Below are 12532 nucleotides of genomic sequence, written 5' to 3'. Positions count from 1 at the left end.
AGGACACCCGTAGTATGCCTACACATACTACGCTTTGATTGTCAAATTTTGCGCAGGGACTGCACACTTATAGGCCGCTTTGGGGAAATCCCAAACCGTAGAACTACAATACCTGTCAAGGTCTACCACAGAATTTGCAGCTATTTTGAATGATTTTTTGGGGGGTTGAAAATGTAGTTTGAAGCAATGTGACTGTTTAGTTCCCCATTTCTTCAGATGTGCAGTCAATTTACAACACTTTGCTTCAGCCTCTTCATCAACTCGTCTGTGTTGTTCATTGACTTCATTGCCTGCATTGAATGTAACTAGTGTTGTCATGTTGGTATATAGCTAAAGAAGCTATTGCCAGATGACTGGTACACTCAAAAGTGCAAATTAAACCCCAGCTGTACTATCCTGACCCGTCTGATATGAATTGCTCTGGTCTAAGGAAACATGGGTGTAACATCTATTACTGCTGTTAACATAAACGTTTATTACTATTATTAAGAAATAAAACTAAGCACATCAATTCTTTTTATAGATCCAGATGTGCCCACAGAGCCGATGCTACCTGAGGATAGATTCAACGAAATAAGTATGCCTTTACTTTGCGTATCATATCATTAGTTAGGGTTTTGTTTTACAGACTATCTAAAATTTGTGTTTGTCTTTTGCAGTTGAGACAGCCACAGACTATCCCGACTCTGTACAGACCAACCAGATCAGTGAGGCAGGCAACATGCTGAAGCAGCTAGACCCCATCCTTATAACCATCATTGCCATGTCTGCCCTGGGGGTCTTCCTCGGGGCCATCTGCGGAGTGGTTTTATACTGCGCTTGCTCACACGGCGCCATGTCAGAGAGGAACTTATCAGCCCTGGAGAACTATAACTTTGAATTGGTAGATGGTGTAAAGCTAAAGAAAGACAAACTCAATGTGCAAAACTCATACTCAGAGGCATGAGTGTATGATGGGCAAAGCTCGCACAAGACTGAATGAGCATATCCTCTTGTATCTCTGCGGGACGCCAGGCTCAATGGAACTGCCAACGCCCTCAACTGACAGGATGAGGGCCCGGTTCAGGTATCAGTGGGAGGTTTGGACTGATCCACGCTTTTCTCAGGAGCTGCAGTAAAACAACCTACCAATAGGGGACACTGTGTACAAAAGACGTACAGGAAAAAAAAATATGTAAAGATGATATTTTAATTTTGTATTATTAATTTTCATTCATTTTTACAATCGAATGCTGGTGTTGAGACCAATTTATTAATAATGTCAAAAGTATTTATCATTTTCTGGGAGAGTGAGGAGTTTTTTTTAGCATCAGTTCATGAAAGCTGTTGTTTCTTTTGAAGTTTTCAAAGAGACGTATCGAAATCTTTAATGAACCATATTCGGCAAAACTGTAGATTTGCCCCATGGTGTGGCATAAAGAGTGTGCCCTTAACCTTATTCCCTAAACATGTACCCTTCCCCCTTTGACCCCTTTCACTCTAAAGTGAGGGTCCCAGTCATGGCAACATATGGTTCTGACAGTGCCTTTAATAGCTTTTCGTTGGCCGCCGCTGTTGAAAATTGTGTTTTTTTTACTGTACTTGATTAAGTTATGATGGCAGGAAACAGGGGCACATTAACTTTTAAACTCCTGGAGAACAGGATTATGGTTTATCATAGTGCTTTTTTTCTGCTTTGTGTTCTGTCCCAAAAAAAACCCACACTGTAAATAAGTTTTAATATATTTTATTGCCCTTCTTAAAGAAAGTAAAAAAACAGAAACATAAAAAAAAAAGCTGCAGTATCCCTTTTTTCATGGGTGTGTGCGTGAGTGTGTGTAAATACAGTCCGTTTTGTGCAAAGTGCGGTGTTGATTTTTAGAGTTTGTAGCTCAGGCAAGCAAGATTTTTGTGTGTTGATGTTGCAGCGATCTCAACGTGCATTCAAGCCATCTGTCATCCATACTCCCACCTTGCAAAATAAATGAATAACAACGGGACAGCTGCAACCAAAATACGCCTAACTATACTCCTAACTAATACTCCTTCCTGTTGATCGTCACACGTCCTGCCTCTTCTCAGTTTGAGGGGAGAGTCGTACAAGTAAAGGAGGTTGACAACATTGCAAAAACAGGCTAGTTAGTGAATGCTTTCAGTTCAAATGCAAATGAGCTCATTCCCCCTCAAAATCACTGTGGACTGTCCCCTGCAGGACAATGCAGCTTGAATGCACTTTGTTTTCTGCGCCTCTTACAAGAGAAGTCCGTTCCAGGCAAGTTTAAACTGAAGAATGGTGCTATCAGTCATTTTTGCCAATTCCACGGTGAACCCCTAGTTTGTATTGTACACATGCGATTGTGTAGCCAAAGGCCTTCTTTTTTTTGGGCCACAAAGAGTTTCATGTGTTCCTCATGTAGCAGCCATATTGTTGTGATGTCAGACTTGATGTCATAAGGATGGGACATTAGTACAGAGGGGGAACGAGCGGCATTACCTGCATCAGGTCATCTGGCCTTCCTCTGTGGCTCCACCAAAGGATTGTTGCCCCCTCCCCTGTTTTGTCTATGTGGGGGGTGGGGGTGGGGGGGGGCTGTCACCAACACACAAATTGCATCATCGATGGATTGTGTTTCTTTATTGGTCCTTCAAAAACCGACACTGGGAAGGAAGCATCATAAATCACCACCATGATTGTCGAGCTTCTGTTGAGACTCTGGTTTACAGATGAACAGATGAGACAATCCCACCGGTTCACGCTCAAAGAGGAGGTGATATTGAGGGTGAGACTGACTGAACACAGACACAAAAGGGGCCAGCGGGTCCTGGAACTCAATCATACAATCAAAAAAAAAAAAATCCCATCTGGAAAAAGGGGAACGTCTTTTTTTTTTTTTTTAGAATGTACTTTATATGTTGTGACGTGGTGAAATCATTTTCAGCTCGTACGTTTTGGAACAGACGATCTGCAGCCGGCGCTGTTAGCTGCTGAGGACTGCAGCAGTAGAGAAAAAAGGATACTGTAGCGTGAACTCCAAACCAACAATGTTGCACTGACAAATATATTGAAGAGGTCTATGTGTTTATAGTGATCATTTGCAAAGAAAAAGCTTTAAAAAAAGAAAAAAAAAACCTAGTTCCATCTTTTTTATACCTGATTTCAGATGATCTAACATGAATCTGAGATGTAAAAAAAAAAACCACAACTATTGAAATGTTTTCATTTTCAGAATGATGGGACATTTTGTTCAACAGTAATGTTCCTTTCCAAACATGTACCATACTGACGCATCATTTTATACTGTAATATGAATTTTGTGCCGATTCCTTTTTGCTTTTTGTTACACAAACGAGAAAATAAGACTTATTTTCAATACTGCTTCTGTTTTTTGCTGTTGTAGAGGGGAAAAAATAAACAGCAAAGGCCTTAAATCCAACTGGGTACATCTGTGTTGTATTAGACTTTAACTTTGTTTTTTTCTTCACTCCTTTATTACTTTCATGGTAGCAGGCGGTCTGGTTAAGAGCTGGTTTTTCTATCCGACCATTGCACCGAGGATGCAGTGTAACAAAAATCATCAAAACTTTCTTTCTCTCCAAAGATACAATAAAACAGCTTCATCTGAAATAAAGGTCATTTTCTGGGTTGTTTTATTAGCTGATGTGTTTTTGTCCAGTTAGTTTTTTTTAAATTCATTTAAAGTTCTAATCTGCAAAAAGTGGATATCTATGTCCAGATGGATGCATCCATAGAAGATTTTTAGAAGAAGAAAAAAAACACTTCAAAAGACCAAAATTACAGCTGGAGGGGACAGACCCCTAATGACAAGCTGATGTCCTCTGTACTGTACTGCTTTATGGGTTTGGGATTTCTACATGTAGTCCTTTTTGTCTATATTTACAAATTTATCAAATGTACAGTGAAGAAAATAAGTATTTGATCCCTATGCAATTTTTGGAAATGTGCCCACCTAAAAAGAAATTGACAGTCTGTCATTCTAATGGTAGATTCATTTGAACAGTGAGAGACACAAAATCCACTTTCGAGGATTTTTAGATTTTCTTTTGGATTTCATTGAGGGGAAATAGATATTTGATCCCCCTATAGTAACCCTTAGGACTACTGGTTCACACAGACTGGTTAGAGTCTCTGCATTAACCCGTGACCTGAATTGAAGACAGCTGTTTGAACTGATCACCTGTAGAAAAGACACCTGTCCACAAAATCAGTCAGACTCCAAACTCGCCAACGTGGAAAAGACCAAAGTGCTTTCAGTGGATTAAAGGAGAAAATTGTAGATCTGCACAAGACTAGAATACACTACAAAACCATCAGCAAGAAGCTGAGGGTTAAAAGGTCAACTGTTGGTACTATTGTCCCAAAATACAAGAACATGAGCATCAGTCCACCTTTAGGTCTGGGGCTCCAACCAAAATTTCACCTGGTGGGGTTTCAATGATAATGAGAAGAGTGAGAAATCGGCCTAAAACAACACGGCAGGAATAAGTTGATGATCTCAAAGCAGCTGGGACCACAGTCACCAAGAAAATCATTGGTACTACTTTACATTGTATTGGTGTAACCCTTGTGCTATCCTAGGCACTTTAACATTGGGAGTTGGGTCATCTAGACCCACTAGACAGTGCTCTGAACCTTTTTTCTTCAATGATTTGTGATCTTCACTGGTGTCCATGGATTACATGAAATCTTTTCACTTTTATCCACCTTTGTCATGGTAGGGAGAACACGTCAATGTAAGGGTGGGGTCATCTAAGATAGCACAAGGGTTAATATCTTGCAGTGATCGCAGAGTACTCCTGGTTAAGATGGCACATGTGCAGGCCCGCCTGGTTTTTGTTAGTAACCACCTTTAGACTGATTGGGAGAAGGTGCTGTGATCAGATGAGACCAAAACTGAGCTCTTTGGCATCAATTCAACCCGTCGGGTTTGGAGAAAGAGAAATGCTGCCTATGACCCCAAGAACACCATTCCCACTGTCAAGCACGGAGGTGGAAACATTATGCTTTGGGGGTGTTTTTCTGCACAGGACTACTTCACCACGTGAATGGCGGATGGACGGAACCATGAACCCTCAAATCCTGAATGAGAACCTCCCTCCTTAAGCCAGGAGGATTAAAAATCCATCCTATAGAAAACCTACGGAGAGAGCTGAAGCAACAGCCACAAAATTTGAATGATTTAGAAGTCATTTGCATTGGTGAAATTTGCTCAAAGGCAACATAAGAACAGAGAGCTTAAGAAACAATGTAGTCACGGCAGACAACTTTTTTCAATTATAGCAGATTTTTTGATGTGTGTGACTATTTTTCCTTTTTGTTATTAATCCCTGCTTGAGATCTTGAGGTCAACACAATCGGCTGCATCATGGATGAAGATACCAGCAGGAACACTCTAACAACAATACGGTCTATAAAAAATACTTGTAAATACATGTGAGCACTTTATTTAAAGTTTCCACATAGAACAGAAATGGCTAACAACAAAGAAGGATTAGCCATTATTAGGTAGCAGACAAAATCTGTTGATGGCACAGTCAATGTCATTGGCAGCCTCCCTTCCCTCCAGAAGAGACGTAGAAATGATCAACACTTGCACCAAAAGACACTAAGTAACTTTAAGCTTTCAGGTTCCTTAAGTAAACAAGTAACTTGAGCAATTTTTATCTTTGTTTCTTCAATTTATTTATAGTCTTCCTATTATGAACTGCTTCTTTTGCACATATACGGTAAACATTGGGGAATGTGTTGTTTATTTGTTTATTTATTTTAATTTCTCCTAAATCTGAATATGACGGGCAAAATTTTAAATTTTAATCCTTGGGGCAGTAACTTCAACTTGACAATGCAGTTCTTATGTTGGCCACAAGGTGGCTCCAGCTTTTTGAGGAATGTCAGAGTCCCACAGCAGGACCTCATGGTCACAGTCTCTAAAAACAGACTAAACACTGAAATTATACTATGATAATGATCTAAAGTGTGTCTAAAAGTCCTTCATTTAATAAACTAGGATGTATTGACATCTTTCTGCGTTCATAACAGTGAGACATTTTGTGGTGATGAAAACATAAAAAACAGAAAAAAAGTTTAAATCCAATCAATTAAAGCCAAACTCCAATAAAAAAGATTATTATCTTGTTATTTAAATCTTTCTGAATCAGATTTTCATTTTGGCTAATAAGGCATAATTAAAAAAACACTGGGAATGCTTTGAAAATAGATCTAAAGATGATCCGTGTGGGACTTTAAAGCTTTCTACACTTAAATTGTTAAGCCTTTTTTTTAGAAAATCAGAGTGTGTTCATGGCTCTTATTAGTGTAGTCGAAGCAAACAAAGAGTTTCAACAAATTCAACATCTAAGTAGTTTAGATTATTTTTTATTTACAGCAGGTTCATTGAACCACTAATACTAAAAGGATTTTAAACCAGAGCAGGCCAGGGATATAAAAAGCTGGACTCCCTTTTATAGCACTCTGCAAATAAACAGGAGCGAATGAACCTCTGGTCCTCTGCGTTTGTTTTTTCCCCACATTTTTGCCATTCCAGCCCTCGGCTGAAGCTGTAACAACTTTCCACCTAAATTTAAACAAACAGGTCTTGTAGATTTGATTATTTAGACTGAAACTGATCCAGTATGACCAGATTAATTTAAAGAATTAAGCTATTTATTTAGGTCCTTTCCAGATGAGTTTACAGTTTCAGAAGATGTTGTGCTCCGGTACAACATCTTCTGATTCACATTTTTTTTTTTTTTAGCTGGCTAAAATGTTTGCAGTCTTCTATAGGCTGGTATGGGTTAATAGAGCTTTTGCTGCTGTCAAGACGACAATAAATCTAAACTAACGGACTTCATTGGTCACATCCTAATGACTTCATATAGAGCAAGGATCTATACATTACTTGATAGTATTTTCACAAAGATTTAAATCTACAAAATCCATACATACATGTTTAAACGTTTTTTTTTAGCTTTATATTTCTTTTACCATTATGTGTTAACCGTACATTCAAATTTTCACAATTAATTTGTATGTAATTTGAAAAAAGACTTGGGTTAGAATTGGTTTGCTGTTCAAACAGTAAAGTCAGTCATCTTTTTTTTTCTAAAGTTTTTTTGTTCTCCACATGTTTTTCTGATGTTTGTTCACTCTTTTGTGCTTCTAATAAAAGTTGTCATATTACGTTTAGCTGGATTTAGAGAAGTGTACCTCACAGCACTTAAATGTGTGATAACAAAAAGGGGATTCATGACAAATGCCTTTCTAGGGGCAGATATTGCATTTTACTTTCAGGAAGCAAGTGTCTGAAACTAAATGAGTTACTTTTAGAACTAGGGGGTGAAACAACATCTCTGCTGCTGAGGCTTGCTCTGCCTTTAAGCACGCAACCAAAGTTTGCTCAAAAAGAGGCAGAGACAGCGTGACGCGGTCAAGTCTGGTTGAATAATACGCTCTCTGCCTTTTTTCTCTCCTTGTTTTGGAGTAATACAGAAATCCCATGGCCATTTTTCAAGTCCAAGCATAATAACGACAAGTTAATACAATTGTTTCTATCACAGCTATTGTTACTTTTATTTAAAAAAAGGTTCTTCACCTTCTGCATTTTATTCAACTATGTCACATCCTGCTGATGTGGAGTTCTTATTAAGGTTTCAGAGAGGTTTGGTTATTTCTAAGGAAATCCGAAAGCATTACTGATTGAAATTCATTGATCCTCTGAAAACCAGCATTTGCTTTTTAGTTCCAGGTTTCAGCATTTGTTGAATGGCTTGCTTCCTGGCCTCATCTAACTTTCGACCTTTTGCTGTAGGGGTGTGTCCTAAATACTTTACACTACTCTGCCATAATTGTAGTTTTTGTTTTGAGGCTAAGGCCGAATCCAAATGGCTTCCCTATGCCTATGGCTTCGCCCTGTCCCTGCATTTGTCCGTCCAAGTGGAGAGATATGGAAAAAAAATGGTGTCTTCAAATATGGACGTTACTAACGCTTGATGAAGCAATCAACAGTTGCCGGTCAATTACATGACATGTAACTGCAGCGCTCAGAAAATACATCACAACATTGGTTTTATACATTTAAAAAGTCATGCAAAAACCAAAACCTCAATACTTACATTTAAGTGTAAACTTTTGGGCTTCTGAGCACACTTAGAAGAAGAAATGTGTTGCTCCTCTAAGCCACAGTGTGACATGGATTACCCTACCAGCGGAGGGATAGCAGCAGTCACTACGACAACTTCTTAACACTTTCTAACAGCATTACAGTTTCAAATGCTCCTACATTGGAGCAATAGGGAAGAGCCGGAGAAGTAGGGAAGGAAGCATTTCGGATTTGGCCTATATGTCCTTTGAAACAGACTGGCAACCTGTGCAAGGTGTACCCACATTTGGGTTGGCTCCAGAAACTCCATGACCCCGAAAGGGATTCAGTAGATAAAGAAGATGGATGGTTGGACTTTATGTCCTCTGTGACTGACTGGTGACCTGTCCGAGGTGTACCCGCCTTTGCCCAACAGTAGCCGAAATAGGCTCTAACAACCTTATGACCCTGAAAGGGATTGAGCAGGTTCAGAAAATGGATGGATGGATGGACTTAGAGTCTTTTTTATGCCAGGTGTTTTAACATCGCAATCTGATCTGATTTACTTTTAGATGCAAGTAAAATACTGTATTATCTACATAGGCTAATATGTGACCTTTACCTGGCAGATCAGAGGTTGACTAACTGGCCAAGCTTCGCCATTCCACTGGTTATGTCTCTTATATGAAACTCAGTCTATTATCAGTAAACCTGTATGATGGGTTGATTCCTATTACCATGGGGATTTGAAACTTTAATCATAGAATAAGCTAAGGCTAAATCTGGTCCAAATTCCCATTTGGGGTTCCTGCCAGATGTTTATTGAAATAAGTTGATTGTTTTCTCAACCTGTATGCAGACTGCCTGGACTCTGGTTATAGATACAGGCTGGGGTTATGGAGTTAGACCAGAAACTTCTGGATATCCTCTTTATGATGTAGTTAGGCTTTGTATTGTGGAGGTCCTCCTTCTACAGACCCATGGGGCTTTCACTACACTGTCGATAGACTTTTAGCACTGACCATTTCCTTCTCCCTCAGATTGGAGATGTAAGGAATCAGGCTTGAAGTACCAAAAATGTCGAGACTAAAACAAAAAACAGACAACACGGTTTTTGAGCCCTTTTTACTTTCAAGGAGAGAAGTTCACATAATCTTGAGCAATCTAACTTCTCTTAAGTACAGAGGAGTCATCATGTGATAATTAGAGCCAGTGCAGATGCTAGACTAAAAATTACACTATAGTTTTTCTTCTTATTGTTTGTTCAAATTGTCACGCGGAACTACCTCCAGAGTTTACAGAGAATGATCAGAAAAAGAGAAAATATCCAGTGATCGGCAGTTCTGTGGGCAGAAATACCTGATTGATGTCAGAGGAGAATTGCCAGACTGGTCCTAGCTGATAGAAAGGCAACAGGAACTCAAATAACCATTGGTTACAACCGAGGTCTGCAGAACAACATCTCTGAACGCATAACACGCCCAACCATGAGGCAGATGGGCTGCAGCAGCAGAAGACCACCCTGGGTACCACTCCAGTCAGCTAAAAACAGGAAACTGAGGCTACAATTCACACAACCTCAGCAAAATTGGACAATAGAAGATTGGAAAAAAAGTTGCCTAGTCACCATTTCTGCAGCAACATTTGGATGGTAGGGTCAGAATTTGGCATCAACAACCTGGATCCATCCTGCCTCATATCAGGGTGGTGCTGGTGGTGTAATGGTGCGGAAGATGTTTTCTTGGCACACTTTGAGTTCCTTAGTACCAATTGAGCATGGTTCCAACTCCACAGTCTATCTGAGTAGTGCTGCTGACCATGTCCATCCCTTTATCCCTTGTGCTATCATAGGCACTTTAACATTAGGAGTTGGGTCATCTAGACCCAGTAGACAGTGCTTTGAACCAATTTTCTTCAGTGATTTGTGAACCTCACGGAAGTCCATGGATTACATGAAATCTTTCCACCTTTATCCACCTTTTTCATGGTAGGAATAACACATCAATGTAAGGTCGGGGTCATCTAAGATAGCACAAGGGTTAAGACCACAGTGTACCATCTCCTGATGGCTAATTCCAGCAGAATAAGGCACCATGTCATAAAGCTGGAATAATCTGACTGGTTTCTTGAACATGACAATGAGGTCACTGGACTCAAATGACCTCCACAGTCACCAGATCTTAACCCAATAGAGCACCTTGATGTGGGGGAACGGGACATTAGTATCGTGGATGTCCAGCCGACAAATATGCAGCAACTGTGTGATGCTGTCATGTCGATATGAATCAAATTCCCTGAGGAATTCTTCCAGTACTTTGTTGAATCTATGCCACCAAGGACTAAGGTAGTTCTGAAGCAAAAAGGGGTCCAACCTGGTACTAGCAAGGTGTATCTAAAGTGGCCAGAGAGTGTATTTTTCGATTCTAGCGAAAATGTAAATAATTGTTTAGATGTAGAGATCACATTATGTTTATTTCGTAATACATTTCAGTTATAATAAAAATAAACATGTTATCAGCGAATTCTACAGTTTTTGGTAATACTTTAAATAGTAGAGAAAAATCATGAATGTCAAAGTAGGGCTCTTAAAAAAGGGTTATATTGTGGTCCATACCAAAGGTGATATACCAACATTATTAAACATTCGAGCCACTACCAGAAAAATAACTTTGCTCTATAATTTAAACAAATCTGGCAGAGTTTATTGTTTAGACTAAACCTCAAATAAACCAAATGAAATTAAATGATGAAAGTGTTTATTTAGGTTATTTCCCATGAGTTTACATGTAGATATATATGGGTATGACTGACTGATGCAGCGCGAGAGCATGACGCAGGCGTGCCAGCAGCATCTGTATAAATAGGCAATTATTTGAGTGGGGGTGCGTAACGATGACGTACACTCAAGGCTGAGATTTAAGTTGGCAAAAATAAAACAAACCAACCACCCTTCAAAATAAAACAAAGGCTCAGTTTAGGTTATTTGAAGAACGCCAGATTTGTCGCTAAGATAAAAAATATTATCACTTAGTCGATTATCTCGAAAATTCTTTTAAGTGATAATACATTTGTCATCTGAAAATAACTTTATTTCAACTTTTACCTTATTGGTGGGAAAAAATGGCTTTTATTTTTAAAGGAAAGGGCAGGAAGTTGCAATGGTAGTGAGCTTCGCTAAAAGACAGCAAAGGAAAGCGGGGGTTACTTACTTCTCGGCTTTGCCCGATTGAGGCTGACGATAGGAGAGCCTCACTTCCACGCTAGAGAGGGGAGCCGTGTCTCTTGGAGTTTTTAGGCACTTGATACTTCACATCCTATAGAAAATTTTCTCAAAGGAAAGTTGATGGGAATGAGCGGCAGGAAAGGTCTTCTTTGAGTTGACAGAGAGAGTGGCCCCCGGTGCCAACAGGGCAGATAGTTGCTGCTCTCGCCGCGAGCTGGACGAGGGTTAGCTTACTGCATGTTGCCTCGGATATAAACATCACTGCGGCAAGGTAAGCTGACAAAAATACTTTAATATTTTTTCTTTATTTTGGTACAACCTTAATTTATTTTTCCAAGTTTTTTTGTGTCTGTATATTATAAATCTTTATATGTATATATATCCACGCCAATTTTAATACCAGCTTAGAATTTTCTTTTTAACTCAATTTTGTCTTCCCCCCGTGGCTTAGACAAAATGCTTTCGCCCAGGTTTGTTTTACCTCAGTTTTTATACATCAAATTTCAAAATAAGAGTTTTAGAAAATGACTAGAAATTTTGTTAAAATTAAACTTGAAAAATCTGGGTTAAAAATAATTATATTGCCAACATTATATTCTTTTTCTGGTATTGTAGGGCCTATTTATTTGGCCTATTCCAATGCAACAGGCTCTGCATGTCTACTTTAAAGGGAAAACCAACATGTAAAGCTAATCAATTAGGCAAGACATGAGGTTGACACCCAGGGGAACAGAGCTGTTATAAAAAAAGAAATAAAACAATGATTTTATTTTTTGGTCTTACTTTCAGAGGAATTAAAGTTTCTGCAATTAGCTGCCAGAACACAGAACTTTGTGCATAGCTTCAGTCTGGCAACGGAATACACTAGAGAGATGTGAGACTGCATGTAGAGCTTTACTGAATAGAGCTTGCTGCTCTTGCAGTTCAGGACTGACGGTCTGCACAGTTTTCCATTGATTGAATCAACCAGACCCCCACCATTTGATCTGAGGAGGAGCAACGGGATCAACGCCCTGAAAAGAGCTCAGTTTGCTGACTTTACAGATGAAGAGACGAGGTTTCATCAGGAAAATTGAAGCAGGAAGGGTAGAGACAACGAGGGGGGTCAAGGGGAGATAAAGATGTGTGTGTGTGTGTGTGGGGGGGGGGGGGGGTATGAAAGAGAGAGGGGGGGGGGGGTTAGCTAATTGTGGAGAAGGATAAATGTAGGACAGTAGGGGAGTTGAAAGTCTGA

At 39.4% G+C, this 12532-nt stretch overlaps 2 protein-coding genes across 4 annotated transcripts in view; both read left to right on the top strand.

The window, feature by feature from the left end:
• nrp1 (neuropilin 1) overlaps positions 1-3604 on the top strand; it is a 69015-nt gene extending 65411 nt beyond the window's left edge. For both annotated transcript variants that reach the window (XM_023950444.1, XM_023950445.1), the window contains 2 exons: positions 524-577; positions 660-3604. In XM_023950444.1, coding sequence (XP_023806212.1) covers positions 524-577; positions 660-946 — 341 coding nt within the window. In that variant the 3' untranslated portion in view covers positions 947-3604. The remainder of the gene's footprint in view (positions 1-523; positions 578-659) is intronic.
• Positions 3605-11261: 7657 nt separating this feature from the next.
• Positions 11262-12532, top strand: part of itgb1 (integrin subunit beta 1) — a 40776-nt gene continuing 39505 nt past the window's right edge. For both annotated transcript variants that reach the window (XM_023950367.1, XM_023950366.1), the window contains exon 1: positions 11262-11569. The gene's annotated coding sequence lies outside the window, so the exon portion shown is untranslated. The remainder of the gene's footprint in view (positions 11570-12532) is intronic.

The sequence above is a fragment of the Oryzias latipes genome, chromosome 20 (assembly GCF_002234675.1).
Source record: "Oryzias latipes chromosome 20, ASM223467v1".
Lineage (NCBI taxonomy): Eukaryota > Metazoa > Chordata > Actinopteri > Beloniformes > Adrianichthyidae > Oryzias > Oryzias latipes.
The sequence above is the reverse complement of the archived record's forward strand: the minus strand, read 5'-3'. Positions and strand labels throughout refer to the sequence as shown.